This window comes from Nesoenas mayeri (genome assembly GCF_963082525.1).
Source record: "Nesoenas mayeri genome assembly, chromosome: 9".
NCBI lineage: Eukaryota > Metazoa > Chordata > Aves > Columbiformes > Columbidae > Nesoenas > Nesoenas mayeri.
Genome location: NC_137557.1, coordinates 17,745,696 through 17,759,687, shown reverse-complemented (window position 1 = coordinate 17,759,687; position 13,992 = coordinate 17,745,696). Strand labels below are relative to the sequence as shown.

General features: G+C 48.6%; 2 protein-coding genes across 5 annotated transcripts; both read right to left on the bottom strand.

The window, feature by feature from the left end:
- Nucleotides 1-963: 963 nt before the first annotated feature.
- On the bottom strand, nucleotides 964-3,063 carry TMEM41A (transmembrane protein 41A; the record flags this gene model as incomplete). 4 transcript variants are annotated; one of them, XM_080350007.1, is made up of 5 exons in its annotated part: nucleotides 964-1,277; nucleotides 1,577-1,715; nucleotides 2,434-2,595; nucleotides 2,719-2,872; nucleotides 2,942-3,063. In XM_080350007.1, 5 exons carry the CDS (start codon nucleotides 3,037-3,039, stop codon nucleotides 1,057-1,059), a joined length of 774 nt encoding a protein of 257 aa, XP_080206133.1. In that variant the 3' UTR covers nucleotides 964-1,056. The 4 variants fall into 4 exon arrangements, with proteins under 4 accessions (XP_080206133.1, XP_080206132.1, XP_080206131.1 ...); XM_080350006.1 differs by having other exon boundaries at nucleotides 2,719-3,039; XM_080350005.1 differs by having other exon boundaries at nucleotides 2,434-3,039.
- Nucleotides 3,064-3,376: 313 nt separating this feature from the next.
- On the bottom strand, nucleotides 3,377-13,100 carry LIPH (lipase H; the record flags this gene model as incomplete). The annotated part of the gene is made up of 10 exons (XM_080350132.1): nucleotides 3,377-3,461; nucleotides 3,902-4,075; nucleotides 5,366-5,477; nucleotides 6,043-6,138; nucleotides 6,935-7,102; nucleotides 7,914-8,003; nucleotides 8,283-8,384; nucleotides 8,461-8,569; nucleotides 9,559-9,926; nucleotides 13,049-13,100. 10 exons carry the CDS (start codon nucleotides 13,098-13,100, stop codon nucleotides 3,377-3,379), a joined length of 1,356 nt encoding a protein of 451 aa, XP_080206258.1.
- Nucleotides 13,101-13,992: the final 892 nt, after the last annotated feature.

The following is a 13,992-nucleotide window of genomic DNA, read 5'->3' as shown; positions in this document are numbered from 1 at the left end:
ATCAGCAACCACGACTTCTCATCCTGGGAACTTTGCTGTCCCACTCTGCTCCAAGGAAGGTGCTAAAATAGATGAAGCATTCGCTCTGTCGGCTTCTCAAGCACTCTGGGGTCTCCCATCATACTCCCTTCCACACCACAGGTTTATTTTATCCTCTGAGTGGAGGCCAAACTCACAGAGAGCAGAACAAGGAGGTGCAAACACCAAAACCCCAGGAAGATAGTATCATTCCTGGGGGCTACTGTTCTCCAGCAACTGGGACAGAGCCTACCTGCTTATTGGAAACCTTCTAGTTAGACATGAGCAAATGCATAGGTTTAAAGGTGCTCCTCAAGGACAAATCACTGCCAGCCAGGCACATCCATTCCTTTTTTTTCCCCCCTTTAGTCTTTGCGGGGAGTAGCCCAAAAACACTAAAATGGGCAGGGGGAGGAGGGAATAGGGCCTGCCTAGAGCTGCGAAATGCTGCCACAGGAGCGGTGGTGAGAAACACCCAAGGTGTTTGCTGTTGCAGCTCAGCAATGTGCTGTGGAGTCCCCGGTGCCAAGGGTTGAGGCTGGGCACAAAACCGGCCTGCTGCCACAGCCGTCACACCAGCGAGACGCAAAGCTGCGCTTACAAAGCTGGGCTTGGTGGGAAGTGTGGGAGCCTAAGGGAAGCCTGGGACTTGGGCTGGCAGGGAGCGCAGTGCTTGGCCTATGTTCAAGAGCTGGGAGGGACTAAGGGGTCCACATTTACCTTCTTCACAGAATGCTAATAATCCTGATTTTTGTTCCATTGCCAATACATTTGCAGGGTGCTGGCGATACCCTCAGGTGCAGGGGAGACACAGGCTGATGGAAAGGACACAGGCAAATGAATCGAAGTGTGCACAAAGCCCCTGTATAGCGCTTTCCATGCAGATACAGGCACAGTTAAACATTCATTAAAAACACAAATCTTACACCTCCTCTTAGACGAGAAGAACAATTAAAAACTGCAATTGTCCTTGGTCCACAGTGGCACAGAGCATGCAGAATAAACCCACAGGAACACAGACCTGGGGCACCTGAGCCATCACAAGCTCTTTTTGCCATTGAGGAACTGAGTCTGTTCTTCTCCATCCAGCTTCAGGTGCTTCTTGCTGTATTTCTTGATGAGGGCCCCTGGTATCAAAGCTGCCACAGCCATCGCAAGCAGTTTGAGCAGCGTGTTCCAGGAGAAAATGGCATCCAAAGAGGTGATCTGTGAGAGAATGGCTCCTGTCTGCACGCAGATGAAATTATATGGTGTAAGACCTGAAAGAAGCAGAGCAGAAACAAGCCTGTTAGCATCCCCGCCCTGTGAAATTAGCTCAGCTCTGTCCTCGCTTAAGGCCAGACACAGGGGTTTGTGTTCTTAACAGAAAGAATAGGGTTTCATTCAAAACTTTACTGTATTGGCAATGCACACATATCTGCAAAATGCTCTGAGTATAAGAGCAGCATGCAGGCAAACAGTGAAATGGGGCAGTCACAGCTCTGCCTTCCCCACCCCAGATCGGTGAGGAGCAGAGACAATGTCACACTGCCCCTCAAACAGTCTCCCCAGGCCTTACCAATGAGCACGGAAAAGAAGAACTGGGACACGGGGATGTTTAAAATGGGAGCTGAGAGATTCAGAAACCAGTTTGGTGTCATGGGGAACAGTCTCAGGAACAACAAGAAGAAAAACAAACAGCTCCTGTTCTCCTCTACCTGCCAAGAGAAACATTCCAAGTTATTTCTGCTTTTCAGACAGTGGTAACATCCGAATGTCCATGACACTAAAGTGAATTTAAGTTGTCTTCTAATGTGCCGCAACATAACATCCTGAGTAGCAAGTGACAGGACCAGAGGAAATGGCCTCAAGTTGCGCCAGGGGAGGTTGAGGTTGGATGTGGGGAACAATTTCTTCCCCAAAGGGCTGTGGGGCATTGGAACAGGCTGCCCAGGGCAGTGCTGGAGTCACCATCCCTGGAGGGTTGGACAGACGGACATGAGGTTCTCAGGACATGGGGCAGTGCCAGGGGTGGGGGAATGGTTGGACTCAATCTGCAGGGGCTTTTCCAACCAAAACGATTCTGTGATCAGTCCACAACTGATAAAAAGTGGCCACTTTATACACAGGAGCCTAATGCTGAGCCAGCCCCATCCATGCAAGCGGGGCAAACATGATCTAACTTGAAAGATTAGGAAGTCAACAGCAGAACCACCTCCAGCTGTACAATGCGGCACAGGTATGTAATGGCAATTCTGGAGCATGGAGACTTCCCAATAAACCCATTATTTCACTTGAGATTTTCATTGGAGTCTGGGATTTTTCACACCCCCCGTTTGCAAACAGGCTGTGTCAGAGAAGGTCCATATCTGACCTGACGCATCCCCTGCATCCCCTTCATTTTTTGTACTAATTCACCCCCTAAAGCAGCCTCACCTTGCCCTGCAGCAGAGCCACTTTCTCCGGAAAATAGTGGACGAGGAGCCGTTTCCCGAAGGCGCCGGACAGCAGGTAGCAGCTGGTGGCTCCGAGCGAGGTGAGCACCGAGCACAGCGCCAGCCCGGTCCAGGGCCCGAACAGCGCTCCGGCCAGCACGTTCTGCGGGCACACACGGCTCACAGCCCGGGGGACACGCGGGGTGTCCCCGGCCCGGCTGGCTCCGCGGGACAGGGCTCCCCGGAGGGGTCCGCACCGCTCCCCGCCCCCGCAGCGCGGCCGTACCAGGAGGCTGGAGCCGGGGATGGCGAAGCTCTGCTTGTAGAGATAAGCGGCGCAGAACAGAGCCAGCGCCGAGCCGCGGTGCTGCCGCTCGTAGTCCCGCAGCGCCTCGGCCAGCTCCCGCAGCTCCTCCAGGTCCGACGGGAACCGCAGCGGCCTGAGGGGAGTGGGGGATGAAAACACGCGGAGACACCCGGAGCGCCCACCCGGCTCGCCCCGCACCCACCTGCGCGCCTGCCCCGCGCTCAGCCGCGCCGACAGCAGCCACAGGGCGGCCGTGGCGGCCGCGAACACCAGCAGCAGCCCGGCCGCCCGCCGCCACATCCCGCGATGGCCTCGCAGCGATCGCCCCGCAGCGGCCGCCCCGCCGGCCCCGCCCCCGGCCGGCGCGCAGGCGCGCACGGGGCCGCGCCGGGAGGGCGGGAACGGCCGCTCCCTCAGCACTAACCCGCCACACAGACACACACCGCCATTGCTATTTTGTCACTTCCACACCCCGCAGTTCTTATTTTGGCCCTTCCACAGCCCCGTTTATAAATCTCAGCGTCCACAAGAGGGTCCCGCCGCTCGGTCTCCGCGAAGGAACTTTGAGGTGAGTCCCCGCAGGCTGTGGAAACATCTCCCAAGGTCTGACATAACATTCAGAAGTAGCACTGCGGGCTCAGCTCCTGCGCCAGCACGGGATGGGCTTGAAGGTCTTTTTGGTGTTCTCCATCAGGACGAAGTCGTACCTGCACAGCTGTGGTCTGTGTAAAAGCAGTCGACACGAGCCAAAAGTGAAAAACTGGCCTATTTCTTTTGTATTGTCCCCCAGCGTGCTGGGGGCTTATGTATTAATGCAATAAACCACCTTCTCAAGATAACTGGCTTGAAGCGCCCCTCTCTTTAGGTGCAGATACAGGCACGGCTAAACGTTTGGTAAAAATAAAAATCTTACACCTCGTCTTAAATGAGAAAAATGATTAAAACCTGCAGTTGTCCGTGGTCCGCGGTGGCACAGGGCGTGCAGAATAAACCCACAGGAGCACAGACCTGCGGCCTTCGCAAGGCAGCACGATTTATTCCCAAGGTAGGTGTGCAGGAATAATTAAACATGAAATAAATGTAATTCTGGACGAACACAGCCAGGCATCTGGAAGGTTAATTTACTTTGCAACAACAGAAACGTTTGTAAACCTCTGCTTACCTTTCTGGGTTTGTAAGTGACCGGAACCTCATTTGGAGAATCCGGAGTTTGAATTTGGGGCCAATGACAGATCCTGTGGAAAATGTCAAGGAAATTCTTTCTACATTTTCAAAGTCCTGGTCGAATCCAATTAGCAAAGTGATTTGGTTGTACTGCTGAAAGGCTGCGGCTTCTCTAAAGATAAAGCAGACAAGGTGTCAGAGAGTCACCAAGGGAATTGCACTGGGTTTAATATATCCAGTATAATATTAGAAACGTTGCTGGGAGAGGAGAAGGCCTGAGCTTACAATCAGTTTGTGATTTACAGGAGATGTGTGTGGATTCAGGTCTCCAGGTGTGAACCTGCTCAGCCGTTCTTGCTCTCAGTTATGTGGGGTGGGAGTGGGGACACAGGTGTGATGCTGTTTGCTGCGGTCCCAAAACAGAACCCTAACTGTGTCTGTAAAAATCTGTTTGTAACAACGCTGTACGGCTGAGGTAACTCTACAAATGGAAGACTGTACCCCGGGGGTAATAATGCCCCTCACTAAATTTCTGTCAAACGCAGCTGAGGTGTCTGTGAAACAATGCAGCGTTGAGCGGAATTAATGGAGAGTAATCCAGCTTCTCAGGATAGGAAAAGAGCACCAGCTGGAAGACATGAAGCCTCGCAGGGCTGTTGTTTGACCTTGTCCCTTTTTGACAGAATGGCCGGTTCTGCTTGGAGATACACACAAAAACTGCCCTGGTCTTGGTGCAAAAAGCAGCAGAGCTGCTCACAAGAATGTGGTGGCCACATGCTAGCTGGTTGTACACCTGTAGTTTTAGGTTTCCCTGAGGAGGGTGAAGTGTGGAGATGAGACTGGAAGTGTCTCCCTGTTGTGACATTCCAGAAGCTTGGCCTGGTGTAGAAGTTTTGTGAGGACTGACAAACAGGGCAAGTTTTAACCTGTCTGAGGTGTTGAGGAGGCGTGTGTGTAACCATGCAGATATGGCTGGGACAACGTGCAGTTAGAGACACTTGGGGAAAACTAGTTGAGCAGGACTTGTTTGCCTGGAGTGTGTTGAGATCCATCGGGAATTTGCATGTGCGCATAAACACCAGTCGCTAATTTGCTTCTCCAAGTGGAATGAATTGGTTTGACCCGGGTTCATCCCAGTTGTTTTGGGCACCTGGAGCTGGAACACTCCTCTACAAAAGGGAACAGGAGATGTGTTTTTCCTCCTGCTGCAGCAGAAGCCTGGGACAGCTGCGCTGGCTGAGACTGTCACTTCAGTCCTTACTGTGACTGGGAAGGGCTTGGGCTGTCACCTGGTGTGTGCTGGGGAGTCTGTGGCAATCATGTAGGGCCGGGAAAGCCCGAAGGCGTGTATGCTATCAAGCATCAGCCGGGAAATTCGAGGAGGATATCTCGCCTCCTCCCAGATGCAGTTGTACCAAGTGATTCACTGACATTTACAGACTGTCAGATGTGTAAGACTTACGGGTTAACTTTCGATTCTGCCTTATTCCCAGATTCATCAGCTAGTACCACACTGAAGGTGCCTCTCCTGGTGTCTTTGTTCCATGTAATAATATCCACAATGTAGTGATAAACTGCGGTGAGAGAGAGAGCGCGGTTAGACCCTCCCATTTGCTCCTCCGAAACAACCCGGTGCATTTAAGTCTAAATTTCTTTCTCCTTCCCGCTTGCAGAGGAAGAATCTTTGCAGAGATTTCTAAGCTCAGGCCGTAATCCCTGCCCATGGCTTGGCATGTTGGTGATAGTGAGGGTGAAAGCTTTTGTGCCTGCTCACCTCGGAGCACATCTCTGCCTCTCATCGTTCCCATACACCTCTTAATTGCCCAAAAGAGTGGCGTGTTGTTTTGAAACACATTTAGGAACTATCCTTTTATGTTTCATTTGCATGTTCTCAACAAATTTCCTCGCACTGTGAGCAAGATGAGCCTGTTCTTGCACATCTGGAGCGAGCAGTTGGCTTTCACAGGCAGGTTTGCAGGTAAGGAGGGTAATGGCAAGACTGCAGATGGACAAAACTCTATCAGGCTTTTTTCTAAAACACCAGCAATGATGCCAACAGCAACTAACCGCCTCTGCTCGGCTGTTGCTGAAGAAGGCAATACACAAAGAAAAATCGTCCCAGAAACCACAGCCACTTACTGCAAAACGGCTCTTTGTCGGCTGTATCAAAAAACATACTTGTCACTGGATGGCTCTGTTGCGTTAAATAGCTTTTCCACTTATGGGCGTAATAACCTATAGATGACAGTTTGAAAATGAAACAGAGTTACTGCACAAGTGTATAAGGAACTAAATTGCTGAAAATAACAAAGCGAGTATTTAAGAAATAATATATTGCTTTCCAGCTGCAAGGTGTTACTGGGACACATGCTCTCATACTTTGTAGACTTATACAAGGGCTTAATTGTGTAACTAAAGCCAACCAAGTGTCTAAATATGCCTGGTTACTGTTCAGCACTTATTTTAAGCTTGCTCTTTTTCCTTATCTGGTATCCATGGCCAAGCAGGATTTCATTTTGCAGTGCAGCTTTACAAGTTCACTTCTGCAAGTGCCAGGTGTTCTAGCATCAGCATTTCAGAAATGGCAGCCTCAAGCTGGGACACTTCTGTGGGTCAGTTACCAAAAAACCCAGAATGCTCCTTGTTAGCTCCTCTCTGCCATTCCTTTTGCACTCAGGAGGGGATTGCGGTGCTCAAGATTTCTTAGAAAAGATTCTGTTTTAGCAAAAACATGCCCCCATCCCTCAAGATCTGCAGCTAATGGACTTGAATTTGTTGTTTCTGTGACTTCAATGTAAAGATTGCAAGTTGTGTTTTGGCTTTTCTAGTTCTGGATCCTCTCCGTACGTAATTCTGTTCCAGGTCATAACGTGACGTGACCGTACAGAGAGCAGGGAAATTTGTTGCGCATCTTTTTCCCGCAGCAGAGGCTCGTGCCTCTGCAGAAGCCAAGGAGAGACCATCCCGAAAACCTCAGTGGAAATAACTTCTCTGTGTATTCAGGATGTTTGTACACTCCGTGGATCCTCACCTAGGATGGGGCACGGCATCGGCCAGAAAGTTGCGCAGCTGGTACATTTGCCATTCCTGTAATTTCGGTAGGAGTCGCACGGGTACGCGGTGATATTGCAGCTCTGTTTCAGGGATGACATGAACAGCAAAACAGACCTCTGGTGGTCACATTTAAAATACTGCAACCCTTAATCATACACAGGGAAGAAATATTTCATTAGTAATCCTCACGCTGCAGGAAAACAGTGCCCTAGCAAAAAAGGGACACACCAGTGGACAGTCACTGACCAGTCTGAACACAGCAGGCTGCACTGGGCTGTGACAGAACATGGCCTTCTGTTTTGGTTTAAAAAACTCTTACTAATAAAATGAGTTGTTGCATGAGCAACAATATGAGTGAAGCCTCTTTTGCTATGGATTTTTATTTCAGGCCGGTTCCCTGTGTAGATTTTCTGGGGTCTGGTAAGGATTGAGCTCATATTACTGCTTTCTCTGAGGTATCTTCTTCACCCAGGTTTCATAAAACCAGTTCTGCTGCTGGGCTGGAAAGGAAAAATCTGTCAGACTGCACTGTCTGTGCCAAGAAAGGCGCACTGGATTCGGTACAACCTGTTTTCTGAACAGGTTCTTGCCATTGCTAGTCCTTGGGGGCTTGTGTGTGTTCTAAGTAATTAAAAAAAAAAAAAAAATATATATATATATATCCCACAGGTTTTCTAAATATAGGCACAAAATGAAGGCACAAATCTACCTGATGACTTTTTGCATGGAAAATTAATCCTAATTGCGTTTGTGACTCAAATGCGGGGCTGGTGCACATCAGCCAAACTTCTTTACGTCGGGTGCTGTGGCAGCGCTGGGAGGGGATTGCTGCCACGGCTTCCCCACAATATGGTTTTCCTGTGTTTTCTGAGCGGCGACAAAGTTTCTCTGGCCTTCTCTTTTCTGATTGGAAGCGTTTTGTGGGTGTTTGTGCAATTCAAGGCAGAATTAATTACCAGAGAATATCGTCAGTGGGCAGCCAGGCTGGTCGGTCCCGCCGTTGGGGTAGAAGTCAATGTGGCCTAGAGCTTCTGTGTAACCCAGTCCTGGCGAAAGGAAGTATCAGCAGTGAGGGAATATTAAATTGGAAAGCGTAGAAGAAGGAAACCTAAGAAACTAACTGGAAAAAATAATAGTTATTTAGCTCCAGGATGCCTGTGCAGGAATATTAATGTCATTCATCTATTTAGGTGGCAGGCCCAACAGTTGTGGCCCAGCTGAGTCATTTTAAGAATGGTATCAAATTCTTAAAAATAAGCTTGTGTGTGTGAGGGGAGAGAATGTGGGGTTTTTTGTCACTGCCTGCGGGGAGGAACGTCACGTACCATCGGTGTCCGAGTGGATAACGTCAACAAACTGCGCATCTGTGGGGTCCAGCCTCTCGCTGGGCGGCTTTCCCCGGTACAAGGGGCCTGCGGGGTCGAGGCCTGCAAGGCAAAACCAGGCGCGTGGCGTCCTGCTCATGGAGAAGAGGAGGAGGGATGGACGGGGGGGAGGGCTCACCCGTGATCCTGCCCAACGTGCCGCCGAACAGCTGCCCCACGAAGCCCGAGATGTGCGCGCCCAGGCTCACCCCGATCATGTGGAAGGAGGCGAGCGATGCTCCAGCAATCTGAGATTGAACAAGGGCTTGTTGGTTGCAGATTTTTGGCACGGGAAAGGCATAAAAAAAATATGAGGAGGAATGTAAATGCATCTCCCTGCTTTCTCTGCGTTTTCTACTCTCTAAAGATTCTCCTTTTGATAGTTCCCCAGTACAACCAGCACCCAAGTTTGAGGCCACATCTCAGATTGCTGTGATGAGAACAGTTCCAGCAATGGTTGTATTTTTGTGGGGTGGTGACTACAGGTGTGGACAGGATCTAGTGTTCATGGGGCCCATGAGCACAACTCCAGTTGTCCCTTTTGGAACAGGCTGCCCACAGCAGTGGTGGAGTCACCATCCCTGGAGGGTGATGAGGTTCTCAGGGACATGGGGCAGTGCCAGGGGTGGATTATGGTTGGACTCAATCTTAAAGGTCTTTTCCAACCAAAACTCTTCTATGAATCTCTTCTATATGGTTCCTGCAAGGCGTTAAACGGACTAGAGTTGGACCAAGGGTTGGACTCGATGATCTCTGAGGTCTTTTCCAACCCAGTTGATTCTGTGATTCTGTGGTTAGCAGACACGACAATCACAAAGATCCAGTGTCATCATTGCCTGTGCAACAGCACAGAGGAGCTGCCAACTGTAGCTGATGCCCATAAGCTGACTTTTGGACACCCGGAAAGTGGAAACAGAGTTTCTACGTATAGGAAAATATGTCTGTAGGGTTCTCTATCCAGAAATGTAGGGACTTGGAGTGTAAAGTGAATATTGCAACAAAATAACATTGTACCAAGTCAGAGAGTAGAATGTGGTTGGACTCGATGATTCTTGTGGGACCCTTCCAACTCAGGACATTCTGTGATTCTATGGTACTGCAGTCTAGCTGCACTTCCAAAAATTAATGTATTCCTTTCTAGGAATTTCTTTTCCCAGATGTCCTGCTGTGTTTAAACACTTCCTTTGGGCCCTTTCCTGTTTGTGCGTTGATATCATAGTGTGAACATTCAACTTACCAACATTTCATCCATAAGTCTCTTGAGAATCTCGGCAACTCTTTTGCAGTTTCTGGAAGCGTTGCTGTAGATGAGAGTTGTTGCCCCGTGGTTCCAGTCCACAACAATGACGTTCATGTCTTCTGCAGAGAGCAGGAGCTGCACCAGGTCAGGGATCCAGACTGGGCGAGAGCCTGTGAGCCGGTATCCGTGGATGATGAAGGTGGTTTTCTTGCTCACATCTAGGTACTTGGAGGCTGTTGAACTGAGCTCTTCAGCACAGTGTGGGTTCTGTCTGGTGTAGAGCAGCAGCTTCACTTTCAGGTCTGTCCCTATCAAAGCGTTGCCAATGCTGAGAGCTGTGAATACGGGACATGTCTCCCCGGGATCTGAAAGAACACAGCGCAGCAATCCTGAGGTTGGCACCACGTGTCTGCTTTGACCTTCTCTACCTGCCAGCCCTGCACAGGTACATACGTTGTGAGCTGAGCTGGGGCTTCTCCTTTCCTCTCCATTGTGTTTATGACTGGAGTTACCCTGAAACAGAGGTTTTCTTGCCATGTTGGAGAACAGACAGCAAGTAGCACCTTCTCAGAGCAGCATCCCCTGGAACAGCACTGTCCTGCTGTCACGAGCAGCTGGGGGATGGATGGACTCTCCAAAAACGCCACTGCTGCGAGGAGGGTGTTAGAGCCCAACAGCTAGGATGGTTGCAGTATTGGTTTGGGAGCACACCCAGATGCTCTGGACAGGTCCCAGGGTAAAGAAAGATCCCCTTGGATCTTCTCTCTGAGAAGGTGCAGAGGATCTTGCTGTTGCATGGGGCAGCTCAGCGCTTCATTTGTATTTGCAGATGCAGCCTGCTATTTCAGACTGCAAAATGGGACACCCTTTGCATGAGATATGTCACTGATACTGCTTTATACACAGCTGGAGAGTAACTGGATTTTATATAAGCACTGCTTTATGGGAAGGTCTCTGCCATCGGAAAGCCTGGCTTAGTTCCTTGCTTTGCCAGCAGAACATAGGCTGAGCCTTCTGAGTCTCCAACGGGGAACGGAATAACTGTCTGCAGACACACACTGCACATGACGGCCTTCCCAGCTTTTGCAGCCTCTTCCTGGCTCACACGCCTCTGCCCAGAATCCCTTTAATCTTATTGAAGAGCCTTGTGGCTGAGAGTGTCTGTCTCACACCCACACCCTGGCCTGCAATAATTGCTCAGGCTGCAGTTGCTGGAGAAATCTGCCCGATCTGTGTTGCGTAAAGGCCTGTGCAGTAGGTGGAAGAGTTTAGAAAACCTGCAGCTGTAAGCTAATTGTGCTCTAGCAAACCTCCAGTACTCTGCATTTTAATTTCTAAATGATGAAACTCTCACAGTTTTTATGAGCAACTTTAATTTTTTTCCTCCTGCGGAAACCAGGAGCATGAGAGTGATATAAATGCCATGTGCCCTGCACATAAAATAATCTGCTCAGTTGCCACAGTTCTGCTAATTACTTTGTAGAAGCCCCAGGAGCTCCAGAAATAAAAGTTAATAGGCTAAAAGGATGTTGCAGTTAAGTCCAACTGGATATTTTAAATTGCTGCCATAAATTCAGAAATAAATTTGAACATTTGACATCCGTGGAGTCCTGCTTGTATAAGGCCCATGGTAAAATATGAATAGCGGAACAGGAGCAGTGAACATGAACCCTCAGCCAGGCCAGTGAACATCGGTTCTTGCTGTCACTTTGTTCTTACAGATGCTCCAGAGAAGCAGCAGCAGCAGTTCTCCCGTGATGCTGCTCACGTGGAGATCTCAGAGTCACTAGCAGAGAAAAGGGATCATTTTTTGCTGATACACACCAGCATACACAGTGATATTTAATGACTGTCCTCCAGGTGCTACCGCAACAGAAAAATATACAATTATGTTTATTTTTTACTAATAACTAGAAATGGTTTTAGTTATTGTATGCTCATTTAAAATAGTACAGGCAGAAATGCCAGGTAATATTCTCTATCATGCCAAGATTGCACTGATTGCTTAAGTTGTTTCTCTGTCTCCGGCATTGTGCTGAGACTTGCCCAGAGGAGACTGCGTTTGTCACAACAGCCCAGACCTTGTGGTAAAGAGCTTTTAAAGAGCTGGTATCCTGGCTTTGCTCTTCTTTCTGCTGAGCACACTGGATCCCAATCCCACCCTCATGGCTGGAAGTGTCTTTGAAATGCCAATGTGATTTCTCTGATGGGGCAAGAGGCTTAATTCTGCAAGCAGATAAGTGAGGTGGAAACTAAACACCCTGACACTGTACTTAACCTGTCTCCAACAGGTTTCCAACCACTTTCCTCCCTGAAAGGTGAATAAGTGAAAAATATATATATTCTGAAGTTATATACTCCCCGGTGGGAGTGTTGTGGTCACGGGAATGGTCCCAGGCAGACTCTGGGGTATTTGCTGCAGTCGGTGAGTGCTACCTGAGTCCTGCCTTCCCCTGGTCTCCCTCATTCCACTCTTGGAGATGGTGTCTGGAGGCTTTGTCTTCCTTCTGTCCTGGATGTCTGTCCTATGGACTGGCAGGGTTTGCAATAGTGACGTTTGGGGGCTGTGATTTTGAGGCTGTCTGCGTGAATGAAGTAGAAACTGAATTTTTAAACTCTGCTGGTCTGTCCTCTTGCAAAATGAAGCTGCTTGCCTGGGCTTTTTTCATTGCATTTCAAAAGGCTGGTCTTGTGCGTCCATAACGAGCCTCCAGCTTTGAGCACACTTCACTACCGCACAGTGAATCTCGGTAGCGCTGGTGAAGATTCCCATCGCTTTCCCACAGAGCATGCCCTCCGCCTCTTAAACTGCTCCTTGCTCTCTCCCTGGGTTCCCTTGCTGCCTTCTCACACAATTCTCTTTTTCCACTTCTTATGAACACATTTCCTAAGCATATTGAACAAACTAAGCAAAACCTGACCCCAAGATTACTCTAGAGAACCTGATGAAATACAAGTCAGTATTTGTAAGAGTACTGTTTTGGTTTTTTAATCGTTTGTTTTCCCTACAAAGCAGAGAGCTATGACTTGACTTGCTCCCGTGTGTGTGCTAACACAAGGCAATACATTTGTTTATTGTTACACAGGTTGATTCTTGATGGGGCTGTGAGGATATCAAATGAAGCTTATTGTTCATAAACAGTAATTCATCCTTCACGTCTGTCCTACAAGACATTGCTGAAAAGAAATCTTTCTTCTCTGAAGATTTCAAATTATATTTTTGGTGTCGATGGATAGTACTTTATATAAGAGAAATGTTTGCAAAGTGAGGAAAAGATAATAAAATTGACTTCTGGTTTTACATTTGAAACTCGTAGAGCTGACTCCATGTAACCAGTATAATTTGCTTTGCCAAAATAAATAATGCCAGTGAAAAACCCTGCGCAGTATCTATAATGCCGAGGGTAGATATATTAATGTTTCTGCAAAGCACAGAAAGCCTGTTATATTTGACAAAAATGCTCAAAACAAATGGTTGATTTCTTACCTGTTTTCACCCCATACAAAAGGCAGATGAACATGATACACAGCCTCAGCATATGGACTTCCACATGGAATTTCTACAGGTAAAATATTTCAAGGATCCCGCAATTTCTTTGGCGTGTGTCCACTCTGACAAGAGTTTGCTGTCTCCTTTCTGCTGGTATCAGTAGGTGTGGTGAGAGGAGGAAGTTACCAGCCGAGAAATGAAGACCAGTCTCTAGTTATACAACTCAAGCTTTTTCTTAAAAAGGTGGGGCACCTCCTATTCTACCACGTTTCCGTATTTTAAATATAGTTTGCCCTGGGGAATGACTAATCAAAGACACGAACGGTTTGGTATCACGCTGTGAGCAGCACTTTACACGTGTTGAAACTAAGGAAACGATTGCCCATTTGTCTTTTGCAGAGGATGTCAGAAGGCAGCAAAGAACGTGGGTGTCCCTGCAAGTCCGATACGCATCAGGGCAGGGCCAGCTCTTGTTTTCGCAGTGCCCTAATTTGGTAGCGTTCATGTTCCCCACATCCCTTCAGCAATCCTGAGCGCTGCGGCCCTGCATCCTTCTAACCTATGAGACCTCAGGCAGGAGGAGGATGCGCAAACGCTACGTCGTGACAAAAAGAAGGTACCAGTTCGAGTCAGTCGAGCTGGAAGATGTAGTGGCAAAACTGGAAAGATGAGGGTGGTGGGGAGTTTGTAAAAGGGTGAGAGAAGGGAGGAAAAGAGGGAACAGGATGGCTGCTGGATAGAAGCTGTGTGGTAGCTTTGCCTCATGTTTTCTTAGCAAATTCTTCTAACATAGGCCAGGGAAGAGCAACACGAGGAGGATCAGAAGCACTTCATTAAGCATAGGCTGTTTTTTCCCCATGGTGACGATCCAATGAGGACCTGAACTATTACAGTTCCCAGCTGCACCGCTGTTTCTTCACTCCATGCTGTACGTATGAAGC